Below are 26,721 nucleotides of genomic sequence, written 5' to 3'. Positions count from 1 at the left end.
CTCAAGCATTTCATGTCTACTGTAAGTAAATCATTCTCAGAACACACTCAGACACTCCCTTCAAGTATTCCAACCATGACCACGACCCTTCCCACTTTTCAGAAAGGCAGTCAGTATGCTCTTCTTGGGATATTCAGAAGCCAGGAACCACCACAGAAACAGAAAATACTACATAGGCTAAATTTCAGTCAATAGAGAATGGAGTAATGGAGTAACTCCAGTACTGTCTTCAGTGAAATGGAACTGGTTTACATTGGGTACATCTGTCCATAAGCTTTATAATAAAGCAACAAGATCTAAAACACAGCATATGCCTGTAGAGAATATTTTAACAGAAGGTGGGCATGACATTTTAGTAAAAGCCTGTCTGCACAAACCAACCTTTGGTATAATCGACAATATTAAAGGCCTAAGTCCTTGAAACTCTCCTGAAGCAGAGAGAATGAAAGAAAAACAATATCCTTGTGTACAGGAGAAAGAATGTAAACAATGTGTATTAGCCAATAGTAACTTGCTTAGCCTGCAGACCCTGTCAGACCCTATAAAAGGTGTGCTAAAGATAGAAATAAACAACATTTGCCATACTTCTGTGAAGACTCGGTGAATAGTTTGAACGGTTTCTCAATATATGCCTGTACAAAATCCTTAAAATTGCAGGTACTTTGGTAACACCCTCAGCTTCTTCACACCCAAAATCTTGCATGTAAGACCAGGTCTGGATTTATATTTGTTTACACAACTCTATTAATTCTCAGACACTCAGTGTGAGACCTTGCTCCCATCTCATGCTCCTCTCTCAGCATCTGTGTCTCACACATTTGCAGCATAGTGACTGCTGCTTCTTACAGAGCTGATCAGGGAGCTAGGGGCTGCCAACCAGCTGTACCTGCTGGAAGGGAGCGTAAAGTGAAGAAGTGCTGGTGCTGCACTCAGGGTCATAAGCCTCTCCCTATCATAGGAATCCATATGTAGATGAGCACCTGAAAGGGGAAGCTGTCTCTGACACAAAGCCTAAAATGCAATACCTCTTACTGATTTGGACTTGAATAACTACAGAAAGCTTCTTATAGTGATATGTACATTAAAATCAGGGACTTGTGCACATGCATTGCATGTGGGACCCATGTAAAGCAGACCCAACATTATGGAAAATGTAGAGCAGGAAGAAAAAAAAGAAAAATATCCCCTGTGTGGAAAATTAAAAAATAAAAGAGGAATCCTGAGTATGTACAATCTTAAGACTCTGCTGGACATAAAAGAATTTTGTGTATAACTAGACAGACTGACACCATGAAGAGCTTTTGCCTCCCGAGCCTCAGTACCCTTTGTTTCAAAAATTTTAAACCACCTAGCTCTTTTGCCCTTATTATAATAGAAGACAAGTGTATCTGAGTGCATGAAAAATATTTATCTGACAACTATAAACTAACCCAAGAGAAAGGGAAGCTTTTCTGGCCTGGCCACCATTGGTGAAGAAAGTGATGTGCTGCCTCCAAGTTTTGCTTTTTTTCTGCTTTCAGATACAGCATCTTCTACTCAGAGGGCAATGCCAAGGCTTCTTCCTGGATATGAGTGTCTTGTCAGGAAAATTCTGCCTTGGTCTTACCAGCAGCATTTTCTTACAACCTCCACTGGTTCATCCTCATTAAGTGCAAGGAAAGAAGTAATAACTGGGGTGGGGAGTCTGCACTGAGCCAAGGTCAGCAAAACCTCCTGGTTTGCTGAAGGCAGAGCTCACCAAATACAAACAAAAATGAAGGACCTCTCCAGCTATTCATTGTATTTGACTTTACACTTCCTGACAGATTAGGTAGATTAGTTAATTAGAGAGCAGCACAGAAGGGATGAGGGACAGGCACAGGGAATTAAATAACTTCCTCTTACGGGCAAAACAGAATAGAGGGACTTTTTACTGATTCACATGTGAGGCAAATGACACAGAAGGTAAATTCCTGTATTCAAATGAATCCAGCATTAGGACAGAATAGCTTAAAAGACTAATAATTTGAAACTAAACACTCAGATCTTGGTAACATGCCTGGACTTAAATCAGAGTAAAAACGGTTATCAATACATATGACAAGTGTTTGGGGGTTGAAGCAAGGACCTAACACACGTCTTTTTAAGTCACAATCTTTCAGTGAGAAATGAAGGACTTAAGTTTCAGACATAGAGGATATTTTTTGGGAAAGGTGTTGCTCCATACTGAGACAAGAGAACAGAATAGGCAACTCTGCATGTCTGCTTCCCAGAAATTTTACGAGAGCTGGAGTAGAAATAGGGAACTTTTTTCTTCAAGCCCAGCAGCAAACACACAGAAACACAGCTGATGTCCACTTGTTCCTACATACATTGACATATACTGTCTATATTCACGTGGAAGACCAAAGTGGAAGCATTTCTTGTACTTTTTACCACATAAATACTCTTGCAGGTTGCAGAGCCAAAAAAAGGGGCCTCATGAATACTGCCACAGCTAGGATTTGGCTAGCTTGAGTGGGACTGGTGATATATGGGAATACTTATTCAACGTAGTGAAGCCTAGCTTTCATCTGAGCTTTATGTTGTATCCATTACATTACCTGGTCTGATAGGGAGAATTAGGCATGAAGGGAACTTGCTACTTTAAAGTCAGCTGTTAGCAATGGAAACCACTACTACAGTTATTTAGGTTTGGATCTCATCTCATTGTAGCTGCTGAAGGTATGTTATCCAGTGTGTGCAAGACTGATGCCTTGCTCAGAAATTGCTTTGCTTCCTTTGACAAAATAAATAAACAAATTCCCAGATACTTCCATGCTTTACGTTACTTTCTGTCCATATAAAACTCTTCTACTTCCTTTTCTCAACTTTCTCTCCTCTGGGAAAGGAGACAATAATCACAGAATTTTACTTTGTTTTATAGTAAAGAAGAAACAGATGTGGAGAGATTTCACAGGGTAAGCAAAGTTCAGAATTGAAGATACTGATTTACTTAGGAAGGGATTAGTTCACTGCCATTTTTTCCAGCTAGATACCTTGGCTAGTTCATCTTTAATTCAGAAAATGAGCCAATTATGATGCTGTGGCAGCAATTATTAAATATAATGAAATCAGAGGTGATGAGATGATGGGATGAAAGAGTAAAGGCTGAATTTAGGGTTGTGTCAAGAAGGGACATATTTCCATGTTCTTGTGATCACTGTTGCAGAGCACTGCAGACAAGGTTACAATTTCAATTATTTGTAATTATTTACACAATAGAACCAATTACCTGTTCCCAGAATGGGCTGAGGGAAGGAGGGAGACCTTGATTCAGCACTTCCAACTGCAGTCAGGCAATATTACAGGGAAAATATGGGCTTGATTTCCAGTGGTCTTATTATTCAGGAATATTATGCAGTTCTCTATGCATCTTCTCTACAAAATCTGGGAGTTTGCAATAGGATCAGAATGCTAGATCCAGAGAGGGAGAGAGAGAAGAGTGTAGGCTGCCTCACCTGCGCATCAACCTACATCTTTCAGCAATTCAATGGATAAGAAGTTTAAAATCGGACCAAAACAGATGGTGGATAATTTTACATTTTTCAAATATAGAGAACCCATAAGTACTTATGCTGCTCCTCAACTGTAAATAATGTACCTTTAGATATTATGCTGGAAGTACCTATTAAGCTTTGTTCTAGAAAAGCCTGTAAAGATGGTAAATAGCAATAAAGACAAAAAGCTTTTGTGAACCCAGGAAGTCAACAAAACCCCTTCTTTAGGTACTCAGAGAAAAAAAAGAAAAAACTAAAAAGAAAAAAAACCTCCCAAACTGAAAATGAAATGGATTCAAATGCAATGTAAGAGAAACCATGACAGAGGAATTTCAGTCAATATCTTACCTGAGCTAAATGTGATAATGCTTCAAGGGCAGATAAGACCACGAAAGTATAACAGTAAGCATTTCTCAAATGTTCCCCAGTATAAGAATCTAATATGCTGAAGGTAACTCATTCAAGTTTGGAGAATATAACGATGCTATCAACTTTGAAAACAAACTCAATAGACAATTCCATTTCTTCCCCAAGGACCCTGCATCTTAAGATAGAGAATCTTGCACTTCACCTTCTCAAATATTATGACCATCTCACAGTCACTAACAAAACAGTAATAACAAAAGCACAAGCTTTTCACACTGCTCTTTCCCTCTGTGCTATTTTTCTGTTTTTTTCTGAATTGGTCATTGATGGGAATATGCTAAAGCCAGCTGTTCTGCCCTCTTTCACAAAAGTAATCTTTGAAGGGCAAAACTTGTGGTCACAAATATTTTTTGTTTGCTTTGTATTTTGTGCATCTAGACCTTGATAAGGACTTACCTTTACAGTTACCATTGCATTAATCCCAAGGCAGTCATTGCCAGCAGATGGCCTAAGAACTGGTACATCATCTCCTGTTTTAGCACAAACCAAATCATTCCATATCACCATAAGCCATCATCTTTGTTCAGGCCTACTCTCTGCACATGTTCCAAATGGAATAAATCAAGATAGAATTTAGGACCTATCAGGAGTAACTCTTTCTGTTTTAATTTTCTAATTGATCAGACAAGACATAAACATAGCATCCAGCTTCAAGTAACACATAAGCCTAGGATTCATCCTAGAATATTTTTTCTGGTTGAGTGGCAATGAAAGCAGGCATTTCAGCTGAAATCAACATCAGCTTATCATCTCACAGTCATTGCCTTGGTCAGAGTCCAGTAAGGCAGTTGCCATTACATAGCTCGATGGTCTGGGTATATCTCCCAAACAGAGCAGCTCACAGGTGCGTATCTACCTCAGTCTGGAGACTACACAAGCAAGTTTGAAAGCTTGGAATGGGTCATGTGAGCCCATCACAAATAGAGAATCCCAACACATTCCTAATTTATTTCTGTTGAAAAATGGACATCTCCAAATTTACTTTTCTTGGTACTAGTTTAAGTAGCACAACAGCAGCAGCAGAAGACTTTCTCCTGGTCCTCAAAATGTCATTTTTCCTCAGAAAGGTAGAAACTGAATATTTACTGAATTGGAAAATTCATCACAAGGGAGACCTCTCCAGCACAGCTATTCTCAGTTTTTCTTGTCACTAACTCATCCATGGGAAAATGCCCCATATTTTAACTGCAACAAGGGAAAAAATAAGGCCTTTAAAAATTCATTGAACCACACCAATGTTTTTTTATACCCTTTGCAGAGCAGATGGCAAGATGATGCTCTACCCCCTGGTCCTGCTTCAGGGAGCTAACACAAATGCTCTTCTTACTACAGATCTCAGATAATGTTGATGTCATAATTTCACTTGGGGATTTGGGTCAAAAGGCTTTACACTCAAATCTGGTTTTTATATAGTACAAGTGCACCCAGACTAGACTCTAACAGATAAGCAGCCGGGAACTAGCACACAGAGCTCTCAGTCACTTCCAGGTCGCTGATTTACACTGGTGCATTTACAGACTGAATCTTTCTAATCCAATTAAAATCTCATCTGAGCTGTCAATACAGATGTAGCCTGTTTTATTTTAGTGTTTCATAGAACAGGCATTAATCCAGGCCTGTGAACAAACCAGCCCTTCTAGGCAAAGTCTGCATTTTGCCAGCCCAGTTTCCAGCCCGGGTTCTCTTTCACATAAAGCCCTTAACTGCTCTCATGTTACTTGTCTAATCAGGAACTCATATAGACATGCACTGCCATCCTATCTGTCTACTTTATAAAATGTGTGATGTACACTATTATCCTTCTGAAAAACAGCACTTCCCTCTCTCAGCTCACTTCTCATGCAATGATGGCTGGGGTGCTATCGCTAAACATAAGAATTGAAAATGATCTGTTTTCATTTCAATGGCTTAATTTGTTTGAAATGCATATGCCAGATACAAGCTGTCAGCACATTTAATAAGTTATAACATAAACCAACAACTCTCAGACTACTGGGGCCAAAAATTTTTACAGATCATCACATATATTTGTCATAAAATTTTGCAACCGAAAAATTATAAATTATCATTTTTAATAGACTTCCGTAAGACAGCTGTGAGCTGTTTTGCCACAAAAAAGCACACAGAACACCAGTATTTGCCAGACATAAAGCTAGAAGTTAAAAGCATCATTAATACCACCATAAACTCCCAAACTCCTCATAAAACTGATAACCTTCTCAGTACGCAAAAGCCCAGCAGCAACTCAAGTGGGTCTTTCACTATGATCCAAAGGTAAAGAAGTTCAAGGTTTAGCAAGACAAGTTCAGGAGCAAAGCACATCTGTTGGTGATGTCCTCAGAAAGACTAGATTGAATGCTTCAGTGGATCTTGGTATTGGAGAGAGATGAACTTTGATACAGCAGTTTGAGCTTTGCATGTGAAAACCAACAGTTAAGCAGCATCCAGAAATAAACTGTCAGCAGAGCAGACTACAGGTTACACTCTTACTCTTGAGCAATACCTATCACCATGCAGAATTCTCCACAGTCAGCTGCATTTTCTAAGAGGGACTCAAGTAGTCTCACATAAAAAGAAAATTAACCTAAATATAGACCAGAATTTTGTGAAGTATCTCCATAAGAGAAAATTCTCCATTTGAAAATTAGATCAAAGCAAGTAGACTCTTCTGCTGCACATATTATTCTTCCTGAAACAGCTGCAAATCCTACTGACTCTTTTCTATGCCCCTGCCACAGAATACTGAAAATGCTAATGGGAGCTGGGGAAGTGTAAAGTTAATGGAAAAGAAACCCATACCAATTTACTATGTATACAGAATGCAACTTTTGACTGAGGAAGTCCTCGAGCTGAAAACTGTAAGAAGATTGGAAAAGACCACCCTATAGCCATACCTTATAATCTCCAACACCTTATGTTTTTCCCTAGCCATCTGCTTTAGACCCCATCTTGAACCTGAAGTCTGGGCTAGGTTGTCAGACCACTGATCTGACAAACTTCTGTTTGTCAAATACAGCTGTCCCTGTATTTGATATGACATACTATAGTTGCCTATATACGAACCTCCAACTTCATATGCAAATTACATGGTTCTTTTCATTGCTATAGCAATTTAAAGCTATGGTCATGGACAATAACTTATTGGGCTAATGTTGTAAGTGTAACATAGAAAGACTACTGGCAAATTCCTCTAATGCTGAGATCCAGTATTTTTTGTTCTATTCCTCACCTCAGTTGCATTCCTCAGGCATATACACACAGATAACACAATTTACTTAAGCTCCAGTCTGAGAATGGTAATGAAAAACCTAATCAGCTGCATCAAATCAGCATCACCTTTATGACACAGTCTGCAAAACAACCCAGCCCTATGACCTCTGCCGATGTTTTGCAGACAAAAGAAGACAAAGACAGTGAAGTCATTTGATGCCAGACATAAACCAACTGTCTGTTTCCCAGAGTCTGCAACATTTACAACAAAACCAAACAACAAAATTCATCTGAAATAATTCCTTCTCTTCTTGTTTATGGCTGTTGCTGCAACAGTACCATTTCATGATTCAAAGGCAGCTGTGTGATGAAACATAATTAGCATGGTCACCTGGTCCTTATACCTCATCAGCAGAATGCTACTCATCAACAAAACCAAATAGTCCTCATTTTATAGATCTGCAAACCCTAAGATTTTCCACTGCATTACATTATACAGCAGAATTTATCCCAAAATTGTAAACAAGAAATCGACTGTCAGCTCTCTCTAGAGAATTTGAGAGGTTCCTTCTAATATGCCCAGTCCTACATAGTGCAATGAGAATAAATAAGCACATTTAAACATTTTGTTGTATTTATACTCAGTGCCACTATCGTCCATCCTATTGCTTACCACCTTTCTCCTACCAAGTAACTAGTCATGAAAGAATGAAAGGGCTTTTTAAAAGCTTCAGTAGAAGCTTTTCTCTAATACATCCCTTAAGTCCTCTTAGTCCTCCTTTAAAGGGAAGAGTTCATCCACCTCATAAATATATCAATCTGTCAGCAGAAACTTACCACAAGTTCAGTGAATCTGGCATTGAGCTCTTCTGCTGGTGGGATTGGGACAGAAAACTCAAGGAACTGGAGAGGACTATTGTCCTTGAGATTGATTTCAGGGAGGTCGCTACCTCCAAAACAACAAAGAAACCCCAGTGCATGACGATTCCTCTTCCGGGGGGCCATGATCATGGTGTATGGTGCTATCTTCTGATCATGTTCTGTAGGGAAAAAAAACCAAAACAAAATCAAAAGACATTAGATGACAAAAATGACTGCTGAATCTGTGCAGCTCTGTGCAGTTACAATGACTGTCACTGGAGTAACAAATGGAAGAGGACAGAAGGATCTGATACACAAAAGAACAAAATAAACACTCAAGCTAGATAAGGCAGCTAGGCCTTTGTATGGTATTAACATGTTCTTCCACGGCAGTGTAGAATCACTTCTCTCAGTTTTTCTGAAAAGGTTTTACAAACTCAGTGTGGAGTTTCCCAGCAGGTAGATTTATCAGCAATGCTCAGTAGCCAAGGCTGAATGCTTACACAATACCACAGAATGCTGGTATTAGCCTTTCTGTCACTACTACGATAAAGGAAATAAACTATCAGAAGGAAAAGGGCATGTATGGGAGAATTTACCCAGAACACATGGAAGAATCTTCCGAAGGCATCCCATTTGATTAAAATTAAATGAACAATGAAACAATGAAGCAGACATCAATCTTCCACCACTGCAGAGCCAGACCACCACACATTCATTTTCATGGCCAGGACTATCACTGTAGGACCATTTTGCTCATCCCATTTTCACACACATGTAAGTAGTTTGGGCTGCTTTGTGTATTCAGGGAAGAAATAGCACAGAGCTAATGGATGCCTTCAGATTTACATTTGAGCTGCCAGATCCCATTTGATAGGGTCTTGATCCCTGGCTTGAAGGGCTTTGGTAGTAGGAGTATAAAGGGAGGCAGAAGGAGGCCTGAAGGAGAAGCTGGGAAGTGACTGATTTCACTACCACACAACACTGATTTTGAGCAGCCCATCCAAACAGGAATTCTCCTGCCAGCAGTTTGAAAGGAGGTACAGTGCACAGACAGAGAGACACATATTTTGCTCTTTTAAGGGACTTGTTGTTTGACAGCTCATGGGCTTATTTGTGTTATATTTTTAAGGACTTCAGTTTTTCACTTAATCTGCAGAATAAGCCATATCCTGAGAGAGTAAATAATTAAAGCTTGTTGTGAAATTGCTCTCCTTGGGCACAGGGCAGGAGATCAGGAGAGAGGCAGCAGGTGAACTGAACCACAGGATGCTGGATGCTGTATCAGCAATAACACAGCTGAGCTTTGTCATCAGAGCAGCTGCTGCCCTAACCTGTCCTACAATGCTTTAGTCTGTTTGCTTGCCAGAACTTTCACAGAGACTGAGTAGCTGTGCAAGGAAAAGCACCTTCAGGACAGCAGTTGCATAGTGGGATTTAACATACAGACCTCTCCAGGGATGTTTTGTACAGAAATTGGCATACTCGCTTTAGAAATACCTAAGCAACAAACAACAACCAAAAAAATGCCCAAACCACCCAAACCTCTATCCTTATGACACAATGTGCTTGGAAGGAATCATCTGCCTTACTCTGTGCTGTGATTAATTTATCTAGCACATTCTCTTACGCATTGGAGGGGCATCAGCTGCAACTCTCATGTAGCTGAAAGGAAAACAAGCTGGTAAAAACGTACTGTCTTATGTCATGTCATGTCACGTCACATCACCTCATCTCATTTCATCTCATCTCATCTCTGCAAAGGGTGGTATATCCCAGCAGGATTCACTAGGGCAGGATGTTGCTGGCTTCAAAAGCCCATTCATAAAAACATTGGGTTTCTCTAGGAGACGATGAAGGTCAGCTTAAAACTGAACTGGTCTTTGACACAGCTTCAGTCAGCAAAACCAAAATGCTCCCAAGTCTATCACAATGATGTGCATAGAAATCTCTCTTTCCTCTGAATAGTGGACACTTAAGGGATTCAGTTGTTAAAACATTTCACAATAGAGCCTTGGAAATTAAACTTATGCACTACAGACCATCTTCTCAAGTATTATTATTCCAAGTGCCCTTTATGGCTGTCTGGTCATGACTGAGATTAAAACCAATTAGTTTGACAAAACTCTTTATTGGAAGGAACTAAATTCAATGAGACAAACCTGATTTACATGCAATACAACTACATTTGCATCAATTTAGTTGTAACTAAGTTCTGTCCCACTGTCTAAAGGCTTCCTTACCAACCATCAAAAGACCAGCATTCTCTGGGGCATTGAAAATGAATCCTCCTTGGAAAAACTGGCTGAGCCTTTGGAGTGATAGGACCATAACATCCTCCTTTATGAGCTCAGATCAAGACTCTGGTATAAACTTTGCCAAGAGGTACCTTACCAGGAAATGAGTACTAGGTGAATGGATGTGAAGCTCAGCATTTTCTACAGGGTAAGTACAGGCCTGATCTGGATACCACATGTTGTTCTGCACTGGAATTTCATAACTTGGCCTTCATCTTAAGCAAGTTCATCTAAGAGGCTGTCAGTCTCCAGGCTTTCTTCATCCATAATGCTGAGAAATACACAAGCTAATGTTAGTGTGGTTTTTTTTACAGAATCTGCGGTTCCTGGGGATCCACACTTGTGAAACTCAAGGCTATTTCAATTTTACTACTCTGCAAAAGGGTGCAGAGCTCATATGAACAGTAAGCTTGCTTTCACAAAGCATCATTCCATTGCACAACTCATACTCATAACACTGGCATTTTCCAGGTCCATCTATAGGCAGCAGGCATGAAGTTCATACTAACATAAAGGGGTAAAATAACACTTCTTGTAGTTGGTTCAGTGCTGGCTAAAATTGACAGTGCACCTACTAGAAGTATGTACTCATTTCTTGCTGTGAGATATGTATTAGGAGAGGTGTAAAGCAGGCTCAAAACTTCAAAGGTACAAAGAAAAACCTTATTGCAGAACTAAAAAAAAAAAAAAAAAAGGAAGAATGAGAAATAAAACCTTTCGAACACTTCTCCCCTTTCCACAACCTTGTTTCTTTCCCATGGACAACACAGAAAAAACTTGAAATTTTCAATCAGTTACCACCTCTACAATAGTCTTTCATCAGTTCTTGTAGGAAGAGGAGATTCTCTCGCTATGCCATGGAGACTTCTCCACAAGAAATATTTCTCTTGTGGTTTCAATGTCACAGCAAATCAGCCTGGGAAAGGAAAATCTGCTCAGACTGTGAAAGTCCCTCCCATGCCTTGCAGCTTTCCCAAAGCTGTTTTCAATGAATGGCCCATGTCAACTTATGGGTTACTATTTTAGGGATGAGCTGTTCTAGCATAAAAATAAAACACAAAGCTCTCTTCTTTTATCTCTGGGAACGGAGATTAAAAAAAGAGATAGATTTCTTCTATCTTTGTGGCAAGTTTCTCGTCTCTCTGTTCAAGCTTCTCATTGGATTACAGCTTTTCAGCATCCACATGCTCCTGCAGAACTGCCTTTTTCTCATGGGCTGTGGGTGAATGCTGCATCCCTCCATGTGCTTCACGAATTACAGAGAATAAACAAAGTCTGATATATCAAAAGTATCTCTTCACTATAGACTTACAAAGAGAATTTCAGCCCAAGACAAAGGCATCTCCTCAATCCCCTCCTAACTAGAATTTGACTCTTCCTTTACTGACCTCAGTGTCCCATGTCTTTTTCCTTATGTGTCTTCACCCCTTCCTTTTCCTGAGAATTTTCTGGAGAGAATTGGTGTTTGTAGGTTCATTTGTTCTCAAGCTTTATCAACTGAAACAGTTTATTTTATTGAGTTCTGCAGTGCTAAAAGGTTGATCTCATCCAGTCTGTGCATCAGGGAGATCACTCGCTGTGCTTCTCGCTGCTGATCACGTGATCTCTGCCGACACCGTGCGAGCCGTGCCAGCTGCCAGCTCCACTCAGCATTTTTCTTCATGTGGAACACTGAAAACAAGAAAAACTACTGCTGCTGCCATTTTTGTCCTCTCCATAGCTTGGCTGGCTAAAAGTGGCTAAACAAAGTTCATCGCAAGACATGTTGAGGCAGCAACAGCCGGATACCGTCGTCCCAGTGGCGCCAATTTTTTTGCCCCACAGTCCCGACCACATGGCCTCTCCTAGACCAGGCTGGCAGTGGCCACTCCTGGGCCCCAGCTGCTTCTGGCCTCGGGGCCAGTCCCAGTGTTGACAGAACCTCTGGCTGGCCTGGCCCAGTGATACCACTGGAAAAAGTACTGGTAGGCTCTGCTGGGAAGGGGCCTGTCCCGCCGGGAAGGGGCCCCAGCCACCCACCAGGACAGGCCCCAGTGGACTCCCCAATGAGGGGCTCTGCAGCCTGCTCACCTCCCCTCAGGGGGCAGAAAAGCCCTGCATGGTGCTGGCCTGGTCCAGCCTGGCTGCGCAGGCCATGCTGGGTCAGCCAGTTACCTCTTCAAGAGCCAGAAGCCAAGAGAGAGATTTCCCAGGCTTGCCTGTATTTAAAATGTGAATCTCACAGAGGCGGACCCAGCTTCTAAATCGTTCAATAGGTTGTCAATTCTCAGAGCTAGCCAGCTATTGTTTTTTGCTAAGCACAGAGGAAGCTCGTAGTAGCCCCTCCCAGAAAAATCGTATCCATGGGTGGCTTCTTCCCTCATCACCAAATGTCAATTAATGCAAAACCAGCACACTTCTGTATTGCTTCCACACTGCACACTGTAATTGTGTGGATAAGTGAGGTGTCTAGATGCTTTCAAAATAAGAACAGTTGAGGACTCCTACAGAAGTATCCAGCACAGCTATTTTAGAATTGAACCATTGAATGAATGAATGAATGAATGAAATTTCTAAGTTGGAGCACTGTCTCTCTAGAAATTAAGCCTTCCAGTTAAGAAGATGTCCTTCAGAATCCCGTAAGTTGCAGTGTTTATGCTATTTAATAAGTAATTCAAACTTTTTGATTTTTGTTGGTGTTTAAAAAAATAAACATCTTCTAATTACCTCCAAGTTAATAAACTTTTCCTTTCTTTTCTCTCTCTTTTGCCTTTCCTTTGTCAAGAATCAAATCTGGGAAATATGTGCTTCCAAATAATGAGGAGGGTGGGAGACAACAAAGAAATGAAGAAACGAGCAACTTTCATTTCTGAGTAGTAATTGATAGCAAAGCTGACATAAAAAGTTATGAAAATAACAAAAGGTGAAGGGTTTTCTTCTAATAAAACTTATATTGCCTCTCATCTTCAGGCAAGTAAAAATGAAATGTGTGCAATTATGTATTTCTATATATATACCCCCAGTAAGAATCAATAGGAAATCTCTATCTGGAGAGAATCCTGCTATTACACATAACTCCCTCCCATAGGTCTTCTCAGTTCTAATGTTTTGCCCTTTTGCACAACACAAACAAGTTGCTGTCATTTCAACAGCTAAGCACACACCTGCTCCTCATAGAAATCTCTCTCCTGCTTCCCAGCCCCATCTGTGGTTCAGCTCAGGTCAGGAGTCACAGCCTGGAACTTTGCCCAATGTCTAATTATAACAACATCCTCTTCCTCTGACAGGGCATATGTGTTCATTTATAAACCCTTTCACCGTGACCAAACATAATTTAGCAAATGCAATTTTTCCAATCCTTATCAGAAGTTTTAGCCACATGGGATCAGATCCATGCTAACTGCACATGAGGATCCTCTTTCAATTGCTTTCTAAATTGTTTCATAAGCCTCAATCTTCTCTTCATTCTCATATCAGACATTGTAATTTTCATGCCAACATATGCTAAATAAGCAACGTTCCACTATCAGGAAGTCACCTGAAACAACTGCTCTGCCAACAGCTCTCCTGTGCAAGAGAGCTGATTATTGTAGTTTTTATCTCACTGTTCTGTCCTTCAACACAACAGCTAGAGCATACTGTAACTAAAATAGAGAATATTACTTTTGTATCACGACCTTTGGAAAAGGGGAAAAAGAGAACTCAGTGGGTAACTAAACACACAGTCATGCAAAAACAGTTCACAACATAAGGAAGCATTAATGGTAAACACTTTCAGAGCTGTATCTCTGCTTATCATCAACACACACATGATGACAGCAGATGTAGCTCTCACGTGAGTGGGGACCGAGGGACTAAACGTATGATGATGAATCACTGTCCACACAAGTTTATGCTAACAGGAAAGGAATTAAAGTTAGTAATTTCCATTTCCCTGTAATTTCTCTCTCGTTGTCTGTGGCAGGATAAAACATACATGTAATGTGTGATCACTAATGTAGAAAGAAATCTGAATCCAGACTGGTTTAGAAAACAAACTAACTTGCCCACAACCCTGAAGTCCAAGTTAAAACATTGTATTATTCAACTATTAAGTAATAAATCATGAGACCTTCCTGGTATTAAAACAGCTCCCTACATCATCACTTATTGACGATAAAATGCGGAAAATAAGCACCATACTCAAAACTGCCTGAATAACAATGGATAAAGGGAAAGGGCTTCATACTGATCCTATGCTCAGTTCCCTGCACCACATTGCTTCTGCTACACAGATGGTGAAATGATGAGTTTCATGGCATGATTTAATTACCATGGGAATTTTATATGTATGTCACATGTAATGTGACACATGTCAGATGCACTACATAGCAGTTGCCACATGGGGGATGGGGAAAGGAAGCAGACACACTTTGTTGCATGTGTAATAATAACCCAACTCTTTCTGTTTGGATTTGTCATCGTACTAAGGAACCTCCCAGTCTACAGCACACAAAACAGCAAGAAAAACCCCCAACTATTTAAAATCCACAAAGCTAAAACCTTATTTTCCAGGGAAACTTCCTGAAGATCCATGGACATCTGCCTGCTATGTTGGGTAGGAAGGCATTGGACCCAAAACAAATCAACAGATCACTGGATGTGACCTGAAAAGAAGCAGGGTCCTGTGCTGCAATGGCTACTCAATCCCAGTCAGCCATGGCCCACACTTGACAGTTTCCACCACAGGAGAGAGGGCAGTTCAAATAATTCTGTGCATTTTGAAGCCAGTTCACGGATTTTCCTTCCCCCAACACACTAAAACAAGAGTGCAGAGGTCTTGATTTATAAAGACTTTGCAGGACAGTCCAAAAACTCACTTCTGGTTTGTTTTACACAACTTCCCATTAAATCTGAGGTGGTTGATAATTCCAAAGCATTCCACAGACCTAAGGATTTTCTCCTATTTTGTATATGTATACATATATACATATAGAGATATATATATATACACACACATACATACATATATATATATATGTATGTATTTATTTCATTTTTATTCATTTATTTGCCTCAGAAATAAGACCTGAGATAAGAGAAAAGGACTATTTTAAGGCTATCAGGTGTAACTATATCCATGAACCCGCTCACTGCAACGTGTCTGTCAAAAATCTCTTTATTTTTAGTACTTTAAGGATGCTCAGGATGTGCTGGGTGACTAATGACCACTAATGTTAGTCCATTAATACCCACAAATCCACTACATTTCACCTGTAGATGAGATGTACCAATACCAATTTATCAACACAAAACAACAAAAAGAAAGCTAAAGAACTGTAGGAAACATCTCTTCTGAAATACTGATTTGCAACACTTTCTCTGCCTTCACCTAAGAACGAGGGAAAAAATAACTCTACAGAAAAATAAACAAAAAAACCCAACAACCAAACAAAAGAAAACTGAAAAAAATATATCTGCAAGTTCTTTGTATTCCTGCTAATCATTAATCTATCCAAATTGTATTGATAGGAAAACGATTTAAAAAACAATAGTCAAGATTCAAAATACAAAGCCAAGAGAGCAAAAAAGAAGTTAAAGTCAGTGTCATGAATCTGGCTAGTAATAACTCAGTATTTCTTTCCAGCTATTTTCCCACCCTTTAATGACATATGGATTAATAATTTTCTATGCTTAAGTGAGCTGACCAAACAATCCATTCACTCTTTTACTTGCTAAGAAGTTATTTTATTTTTGCAAAGGTACTATAACTATGTCATAGTTTCCTATAACTATGGCTTCACACAGAAATGTGCATGGTCAAAACTAATCTGTCCTCCTAGACACCAAATTCTGAGTCTTAATTATATTCTTGCATCTCATTTATATACAAGTAAATCTATTCATCTTTTACATTTCTGAATGGTGATATGACCACCACAGCTTAGGCTGCAAACAAAACAAGTAAAATTCACAGCCTAACTGTTTATCCAGGATAAGTATGTCCTTCATCTCCCCAGTGTGTGATTGTACCACAGATTTACATCCTAATTTAACAATTACTCACAGAGGCATGCTTGTCAGAAATTCAAACCACCATGGTGGTGGAATCAACACGATTTCATACTGTGTGTGTAAAAATATAATCAACATTCTGGTTTGCATGAAGTAGTGTGGAGTCCTGTCCTTCTCTCCCTACCCCTCCCCCTATTACTTCCAATTTCTCTGGTGTTGCAGCACTGCAGTTTCAATAACATTTACATGTACCTTCCACTTCCTTCTCAATCAGAAAGTCACTGCTATCAAGATCAATTTTCTCGTCTTCACCATGGACCAGATTTGTTGTATTCAAATACCTCATGCATTCCCTTCTATTTAGAAAAAAATGCTGCTCCTTTGTAATCTTAGTTCTCCCTTTCTTTCTTTTTACCAGTTTTAGTTTCATTCTCCACTTTTTCACTGTTTCATTGCAACATCCTCATTTTTTTCGTGACAACTGTTAGAACTATTAGAATTGAAATCGCTTCCTGTAGCCACTTATGCTCACAGTATAAATCCTTCTTTACTAAAGCAGATATTGAAGAGAAAACGACTTCTGAAGAGAAAAATACTTCTAAAGAGACACCTACTGCATGATACAAGCTGCAAAAACTGCATCACACTTAATGTATGTTTTATTTTGGCTGTATTTTGCTTTACTGTCTTAGCTGTGGCACTGAGGTTGTAGGTTCTCCAGCATAGGGTCTTGCTCATCTGCTTAAACCAGATATTTTACAGTGTCAAATAAACTGTAGTACTATACAAACAGAAATAAAAGTAGTAGGCCAGCAAAAAGGTAATTACCTGGCTGGAAACTGGCTAGGACACAGTGGGTTCACCACCCCGTAATGATGCTGCTGTAGAGACAGCATTCAGCAGTGTCCATAAATCCTTCATGGATAAATTTATTCATCCATAAATTTATGAAATAATGGAATTTATGCAGTAATTTCCCCTACCACAGCATTAGCTTCATTAGATGGGTTAATTTATAATGTCCCTGTTAATCAAATTGCTCTGGCTGTGAGAGCCAATGAGAATTACACTGCATAAAAGAAAACATACGAAAAAAATACCACAAACCCACAGATGCCACCCCAAGACCCAATTCTGACTAAGGAGAAGACCATAAAGCAGTAAGTATTTTCAAACACTCTACAATTCCCAGGTTTTACTTTTGAAATAATTCAGATCCTAAAATTATTTTTAAGGCTTGAGAAAATTGTACTGTAAATCTAGGGCTATGAATTCAGGACAAGGCTATAATCCCAGTTTTTGTTTGTACCACTCAACAGAGTGGGTCTGAAGTTCCTTTTCTAGAAGCTACAGACCTGGACAGCAGAGCCCAAGTTAGATCCTCAATTTTCTTTACTTTCTTTTGGTGATGGGTACAATGCAGTGATGCAATTTCAGAAAAAAGTGTTGTGGAAGTTGAAGTGCAAGATTAAGCTTTTATTCAAGATAAGAAAGCATAGACTAAAGATTAAATAGATCATGATGTCATCAGTTAAGCAGACACACACACTGGCAGACAGAACCAGTATATCACTTCTTCATTGTCAGTGCAGAAGACAACTATTTTCCTCTACAGTAAGATTAATTCCTGTGCCTTTTACAGGTCTTATGGTAAGAAATGCCTTTAAAATCATTGTATGACACAGACTCTAATCAGTAATGTTTGTCAGTTCTATCCAATAAGACCAAGTACCAAGGATGAAATATCCATACCTACCCCAGATCAAATTTTTGACCATCTCAGGAAAGAAGCCAAGGATTGAGTGATCTGTAGAATAAGATCCCACTCTATTCCTCTCTTCTAATCAGGAATACTAGTAAAGCACATTAGCACTTCAGATTAGTACTAAAGCTTTATCTAGAAACTTTAAATCTCTCCAATCTTTCTACTAGAAAGAGTGGGGTTTCGTTACAAAGGAAGTCAATCCAGAGTTTCCCAGTAGCACTAATAACTGCCATGCTCAGAAGAATGAACACACAAAACCCCATTACTAGGAGTGTCCCTGTCTTGTTTGAGTCACTGTAATTTTTCCATTCTGTCATTGCCCAGTTATTTCCAGACATGATGTAACAATTTTGCCAAGGGATTTGGGAGTCAAAGTGCTGCCTTTGTTGTCGTTATCCTGGGTGCTTGAATGTTCCAGACAAAACAAGCAGCTGAGGACATTAGAGTGCCTCTGCTGAGAGAGAAATACTCTGTGAGAACTTCTAGGGTGCTCCAAGAAAAACAAACAAATCGTAAAGGTCCAACTATGTCCCCCCTAACTCCTTATTTCCATGCAAAATCCTCTTTTCTTATTAAATTGCTAGAATAAAATTTCATTTGTTGTCTGATGCCATCATAGCATAAAAAATTGATTTCTATTCTAACGCTCTGATCAGGGCCACTAGGAGACATTAAAACTCAATTTCACTAGAAATATGCCTTGATTATAACCACTGGAAACTAACCACAGATGTAGGTGTACAAGTGTTGTCTTCACTATTGACAGGTAAATCAATTACCTGTACTGGTAAAATTTTCCTAAATGTTACACACTGGAAAAAGCAATTCAGACTGTCGCCCTGAAAACTCAGCTTCTGAGCTTGCTGACATGGTTTTCTAAAGACTTTCCCAGGACAGTAACTGTAAACATAGATATGTGTACATTCTTTCTGTTACACGTCTTCTGATGGGCATTTCTCATGGCCAGTGCAGTGAGAAAGTGTTATCCTGACCATCCAATCCCTGGCCATGGTAAGAAGCCTATAAATCCTGGGAGGAAAAATAAACTCTGCTCTTTCTTGCACCACACCTCAACCTGTGTCCGTGTGATCTATTGATCTTCAGCGGTAACATCAGACTTTAGAGAAAATGGGGAAAAACTCAACACTGAAGCCATTTGGACTTTTACCTGATTTTTGTGGGTGGCACTGAATCTCTTCAAAACTAGTGTTCATCAATGCCACATGAGAAAGCTAGGTTTCAGGCTGAAGAGCTGCCACTTTCCTCCTTAGTGCCCCAGATAAAGCACAGTGTGCTTCAATGTGTCCCTGCAAACCCATACATAATAAAAATGATGGCTCTCAGTTCAGTTCTATAGACCGAAAAGCCACTGCTGTGGATGATGGTTAAAAGCCTTCTTTAGTGATCCACTAATGGAAGAAACAGCCACTAAATGCATTCACAAAGGGAATAGGCTTTTTATGCTTGCTCCATCTTGGAGGTGATTCCCACAGATCAAGGAACAGACAGGGTCAAAATGTGATTGATTCAATATACCTGCTTTTTAAACTACTCAGATTGCAGAGTTGTCAATTTGGCACCAAAAATAAATTCCCTGTAGAAAATCAAGTTAAGAAAAGGTCATATACAGCATTTTATTCCAGCATTTTTATTTTTCTTTAACGTTCTGACCAGGGATACTCTGGGTTCAATGCCCTTAAACCTCAACATTACGCAAGTAGGTTTGAACTCCAAGCCAGAAGCTCGATGAAACTGCTGAACTTTTAACCTGTCTTCATGAAGAATGGATATTTGGAAAGGGTTTTGTTCAAAGATTTTGGGTTGTTTTCTGAGTGTAATTTCAAGTGACATCCAGATAAAATATATTTTCTGGCTGCTGCAATATTTTCAAGAGGAGATTTCACACCAACACTGAAGGCTGGTTTCTGAGGCGTGATGTACTGCTTTAGGTTTTGGGGCTGTTTCATTGTATTAAACTGAAGAAGGCTTCCTCTACATTTCAGTAAAATTCTACAGAACAGGTGCTCTGAGTGGCACAGGTAGTGATCAGTTATGAGGACCTAAGAAGAAAGTGCTGCCTAAAACCAGCCACCTTCCTTGCGTGGTCAGTGGGTGCTCTGGCCGAGAGCATTATGTGGAAAAGAGCATAGTAAAAGGAGGGACAGGGAGGCCTCCCTTAAAATGCACAAGAGTTCTTATCTACAAAGCAATGCCTGTCCATGTGGTCTAGAGCATTTGATACACAAGAGTGTGGTGCCTGTGCCAACTGTCAGCCCTCCCTCCTTCCATCCTTGAACTACCAATAGATAGTTCTAGTCTCCCAGATTCTCATGGCGAGAGGTCATGTCCACATCAAGGCCCTTTAAGGCTCATGATTAAGAAATGTTTAAGTTCTGAAGTGTATCTAGGCAAGACTTCTAGAACTGTAACTAACCTCTAACACGCTGTCCTTTCACAAGGATAGGTAATGTTTAAATGTATGCTCAGATATCCAAAGAAAACTGCCAAAAAGCTGCAGCAAATGTTTGGGTAGTCATCTCTGGACTTTTAAGTGTCTACAGCAAATCAACAGCCTGAAAATAAAGCTAGTTCTTTTAGCTTCTGAGCCTAATCTACTTGTAGCTTGTTGACACAGTTTGAAGCACACTCCACAGGAAAACAGATTGCAGTATAAAATTCCCTCAGGTCCCCACCACAGCTGCACACAACTGGAAAAAAACCCTCTAAAAATTTAACAAAACAACCAACCCTGCTTCTAAACTACCACTTGATCTGAATTCATAGTCCTCAGACATGACTCATAAAGAAGGCCCATTGTACACAAACAGAAGAGAAACCTACTCTCTATCAGAGAAGGAACATGTTTATCCCCTGAGGGCTACAAATATTATTATGTCCAATGATACATGTCTTTGCAGCGCATGTACCAATATCACTGCTTGTTGTCTCTAGTTTTGTATAGCACTGACTTATTCAACAGCTTATACAGGGTTTTATCTAAATCATCACCTGCTGCAGTTTGTTTTGTCTCACACTTTGGAAGGGATGTATTTAAAACTTACTTAAATCAATAATTTTTATTTCATATCTTAAATTTATGGATGGAATACATACAAATAAACACAATAAGAAGTCCTACATTGCCTTGTACAAGCTGAGGTCTTGGCTCCGCTGCCCTGGTCATGTGCAAGAACATGCCTCACTGCAAGAAAGGCTGAAATTGCTGTTACCTCCATTTTCTACTAATTGAAGAAGAGCCACAGACAATCAGTACCAAAATCTTTCCAGTAACAAGAAGCAGCAGCATTTGCCCCATTTCCTGCCTAGAAACCCATCTGAACAAGCAAGCAACCTCAATTTTCATAAAACCTTTGCCAGCAAAATAAGATGGAACTGCAAAATGTCAGAAGCTCTGAAAAATCAAGACCAACCATGAATCCAAGAAGAAAACCTTCATACGTAACCCAATGATTTACATAGAAGCCTATCACTAAATTTTAACTTTTGGATGTTGTACCTGTAAATTCGAGATTAAAATTGCACTAATACTACAGAATCCCCATGTTTTACTTCCTCCCCTTCTCCCAGTCATTCATGTTACAAGCAAAGGGTTATTGCACTACAGTAGTGAATGCTTAAAGCAGAGAAAATTGTACAGAGAAGTGTATCCGTCTCCAAATCCCTGAAAAGATAAACTACCAGATGTATAAAGCAAACACTGAGTCCATAACAATGAGATACTCTTCTGGGTGAACTCATCCCTAGTGCTTGTTCTGTTCATACCTTTACAATAGTTCAAACATAGTCTGTAAGAAGCACGGCTACTGCCCAGGAAATGTTCTTACTGCTGGGTTTACAGTGTCATCAGCTATTGATCATAAAAAGACTCCACTGGGATAACCCAAGAATCAAACAAATTAAGAAATGGACATCTAGAGAGGGGAGTTGGTGTGGGAAGTAGTTTTAAGGAACATTGTTTTGTTTGCAAGAAAAAAACCAGTTCTTTAGACAGGAGTGAGTCTTCAAGGCCTTAGATTATCCTGTTCATGCTGAGGTTTCAAATAAGGCAGAAATTTTCTACATTTTTAGGAAAAAAATGTATGATACTGAAAAAATTCAGGTCCTATTGTAAAGTCAGAAAGTACTTTGGACCCGATTAGCGTAAGAGATTTGATAATCAAGATGCCTTGACAAGAACAAACAGAGCTTCAAAGATTACAATAAGATTGAATCAAGCAGAGCAGAAGAGATATTGCAAAAATGTACACCTTTGTTTGTATGCTTGCATGATGTTTAACCAAATCCCTGTAGTAAAAAATTACTAGCCTTCCTAGAATGGTATATAAACTTATATAGCCCACAATAAAATCAGATTCTGATCACCATTCAGTTGTCCCCATCTCTCTTCATCACGGATAATGTCCTACACAGCCTACTAATAGCAGCATTAACTCTTCTTAATTCCCACAGCACATTTCATATCCATATCAATATTGTGAGATACATTTCCTGTATCTACCAGAGTACTCCCACAGTTAGAGTTCACCTCCACTTAAATAGCAATATTATGATGACATGGTAAACACTCTCAAAATTATCAGATCCCAGCATGTGACCACCAAGTCATCCATTTCCCTGAAAGCTGTTCATAGTAGAAGTGCTCTCTAAAGGAATGATTTTCATAGCACCTCAGAAACCTCTGTGTGAAAGGGGATGTCCAAGTGAAAACAAAATAAAACAAAACAAAACCCCAAATCCCCACTTTAATGCTGCATCTGGATTCACCTAGAGAAGGAGTTCTGTCTTGTTCATTTGATAGAGAGAAATCAACATTTAGAGTATCTTGGAAATGAGCTCTCTCTGCAACTTCTAACCAATCACTCCGGACCAAAGAAAACATTTCTCTAAGTTGGAGGGAGTACCTCTGAGATCAAAATTTGAGCTTGAGTTACTAAATAACTGAAAAAAGGGGAAACCACCTGTCACAAGAAACAGAGCAAAAGGTAAGAGGAAAGATCAGCTTTCTAGATGGAACATGTTGTACTCTGTGGGTGTACACACAAGTCGCATGCTGTGGAAGGACCTTGGTGTAAAGGTAATACCAGCAGATCAATAAGCCAATAGTTCAGCCAAGAAAATAAATTTATATCTTTGTACTCAGTTCTGCAAATATTTAGGCTGAGGTTACTGTAGAGGAAATCTCTTTCCTATCAGGTGTTTATATTGTGTAAAGCAAATTATTTTGGACTAGCATTTTTTGCTAAGGAATCCCCCCAAAATCATATTTATGTAGGCAAAGTCATCAGAAAAAGAAAGAAAAGGGTAAAAGAGGGAAAAAAAAAAAAAGAAGCATTTTATCCTTCTCTTCAGAAGGACTTTGGAAGGCATACTCAGAAATCTGTTCATCTTATCAAGGCAGTAATTTCAGGGTGAACATACTATTCAAATTAGGTTACAGAGACTTTATAAGACCCTTTCATACCCCAGATGAGTGAAAAACGTACACTCCCTATATTGTTTCCTCTTCATGCAAAAGACTTATATTAATTCTGATGGAAACACATAACCTCATAGAATATCAACTTTTCCAAGCAGAAGTCAGACTCCGTTAATTTCTGGTGAAACAACCCTTATTGAAATTGTGCCAGATGGGCATCTGAGATTATTTTTTTTAGCCTCCTAAAATATTTTATTTCCTACAAAGCCTTTTTGAGATGAATTTAGCAAAGTCAATCCAAAGCATCCAGAGCATCTAAATCCTAATTTCCTGACTCCTGGGGAATGTATTCCAAGTCATATACGAACTTCAGTAGGGGCCAGTTTTTAACCTTAGTCCTAACTCTGAAAGTCTCCTGACTACAGATACAGAAAAGAAATGTATTCTATATGTAAGTAGTAGTTTTATGTTTCATCTGTACTTCCATGTTTTCTCTTAAATTTTCCTTACCCAGGAGTACTTTTCCATTCTTTGTGTAACAGCTCAAACACTTTGCCTCAAATTAGAAAGAGATTGTGGGCAGAGTTGTCACTGCTTCTGATACCACTAAGCAGAAGCCACTCTAGAGCTGTGCACAAAGTCAAAGGTTTTCTTTCTCTTGGCTCTGAGCAGAGCTTCTGCACCTGTACCAGCCAGTGCCAGAGTGCATAGTCAAGCATCATGGACTGCTCTGCAACAACCTTCAGCTCCCTCCATTCTGCACTCCCATCACCACTGCCAGTAAAGACCTAGATGTGGGTTTCCAGTGTTATCACAGAGCAACAGTAGATAAGCAGCACTGTCTCTGGAGGGGACAACTAATACTAGACACATAGGAAAAAGCAGACTTTTCCCCACCCCTGTGATGGAGAGTTGTTGGGATATGTCATTTTTCTGCATGCTTTTTAGTTGGCTTCAAAGAAACATTTTATATTATTTTCTTCCTTCTATTTGTAGGTTGTCTTCACTAGCTGTAGCTTTGGTTCTCAGCTGCCTGTCACTTCTGAGACAACCCCATGGAATTAAGATAATGCCAGCACACTATCATTCAGGAGCTGCTCAACGGCCATATGAGATGTTTAGCATTAGCTATCCACAAACATTATGCAGGCATTCCTAACCCAAGACACTGTCAGCCTATTGGAAAATAGTAAAACAATGTCCTCCTATTCTGCTGGTCACCTGAGGTCTCACAAGTAACTAATGAATAACCATGTTAAAAATGGATAGCACTTTTTGAATAGTAGAACATAGACTTTAACTTCAGCTACTGAAATATGAGTCAAAATTCTAAGCTTCTTTCACTCTTTTAGTAACATATCCCTAGTTTTCAGCACAAGGCATTTTTTCACAGTAAATGTGTCCAGGCTTTCAAAATCTTTGACACAAAACACATCATACCCAATGCAATTCTAAAAGCATAAAATACACAACTTCAACAGGAGTCTTACTTTGCTATCTGAAAATAACGAATCAGCCTCAGTCCAGACTCCAACCCCCTGTGTCAAACTTCACTTAATGTCATTACAGCAAAATATTCCACCTTAGTTCCACCTCTCTGTCCCCTCTAGATAAAGCAAAAGGGTTTGCATTCCAGCTTGAAAATATTCAGATAAAAGAAATTCCCTTCCTCTAGATTTATTAGAACATTAAGAGCACAGATTTTGCAACAATTCCTATCTTCTTCTAGCCAAGGAAGCACTTCAGTAAGGAGATTTAAAGATAGAGGGCTTAAAACAAAGCTTTATTATAGTCCATACGTATATATATTTCTCTCACTTCCTTGTTCTCATTCCCACCATCGGGCAGACCCAAAAGACCACAATGTTTGGATAAACACACCAAAAGTATCTCAGGATGTCAGTATGAAAACATGTAATCAGCAAGTTTATTTTATGCCGGTTTGTTTCATGGCTCTCCTCCTGCATTTTGGATGCACAAGCCCACTAAGGTCATAGTGCTAAAATTTTCCATAGCAGTGATGTGCCAGAGACAGGACAGCAACAAGCACACACAAAGGTCATGCACAACAGCCCACTTTATTGAGACCTCTTCTCCTTACATAGATAGAAAGGCATGTACGGTTAATCCTCATTGGTTGAGCCCAGCCAGCCAGCCAATAGCAGCCTGAATCCCCAGTGGCCTGGGCCTGCTGTCCAACAGGCTTCAATGGTTGAGTTACATAAGCAAGGTAATTATGTAATCAATCACATGTCAGTTACAAAGTTGGGATTATTTATAACTGTAAGGCCTCCAGGTCAGCTGTAGGCCACCACAGTTCCTCCTTTGTGTTTTTAAATACAAATGAAGTATCTGGCATCCTCTGCAGACAAGATGACAGACATGGCATTGTGTAAAAACCTCGACCTATGCCTTGAAAAGCTTGAAGGAGGCCTTCAACTGAATTCTACAGACCCAGCCCCTTTTCAGTTGCTGATGTACACCATATACCTTTAAAGTTGTAACATTCACTCTCAGGACCTGTCAGGCAGAACTGCTAACAGTACAAGTTATCAAATTGGCATGCTGCAAGCTTACAGATCAAAGGTTATAAATTTACAATTTATTTCTAAAAACAGTTGAAATGTTACAATTCTCAGAACAGTAGGAAAAACAACAAGGAAAACAAGCTGTCTCAAAATTTTCAAGTCAAGTCCACACATTTAAATATGTATAAAACCCTCATATCCATAAATAGATAAAATCCTTAAACAGACTTGCCATCTCAAGAAATTCCAGTTCTCTGTGTGGCAGGTGTACAAGTTGTTTAAGTCATTGCTCCTCAACATCTGCCGCAGGATCATCATGAGGATATTGTCTCTGGTCCTGAGCATGATGTGGGGCAGGACGGACACATCTGGTGGGTATCCACTGTGTTCCGGTGTCTGTAGAAATTCATATCCATGTCCCCATGTAATGAGGTCCCATGCACCTTCCCATTTATTCAAAATAATGTTTTTTACCATTACCTTAGGTCTAGGTGATCGAACATCACCTGCAAGGATAGGAAATAATTCATGATTGTTGGGTACTGGGACCTCTCTGGGACAGTTAAATGCTTCAAGGTATAGATGGCTTTGGCTACTCTACTTTGTGGGGTCTTACCACACATTCCCCCTTTTTATTTTCTAAAATACATTTTAGAGTGCCATGGGCACAGTAGACAACGTCTTGCCCTGTTGCTGAATGGGGGAC

The 26,721-nt window shown here is 39.5% G+C and overlaps 1 protein-coding gene across 2 annotated transcripts in view; it reads right to left on the bottom strand.

Moving 5' to 3' along the window:
• DAAM2 (dishevelled associated activator of morphogenesis 2) overlaps nt 1-26,721 on the bottom strand; it is a 216,431-nt gene that overhangs the window by 145,791 nt on the left and 43,919 nt on the right. For both annotated transcript variants that reach the window (XM_015620851.3, XM_015620853.3), the window contains exon 2: nt 7,992-8,194. In XM_015620851.3, coding sequence (XP_015476337.1) covers nt 7,992-8,165 — 174 coding nt within the window. In that variant the 5' untranslated portion in view covers nt 8,166-8,194. The remainder of the gene's footprint in view (nt 1-7,991; nt 8,195-26,721) is intronic.

The sequence above is a fragment of the Parus major genome, chromosome 3, assembly GCF_001522545.3.
Source record: "Parus major isolate Abel chromosome 3, Parus_major1.1, whole genome shotgun sequence".
Taxonomy (NCBI): domain Eukaryota; kingdom Metazoa; phylum Chordata; class Aves; order Passeriformes; family Paridae; genus Parus; species Parus major.
This window is presented reverse-complemented; position numbering and strand designations above follow the sequence as displayed.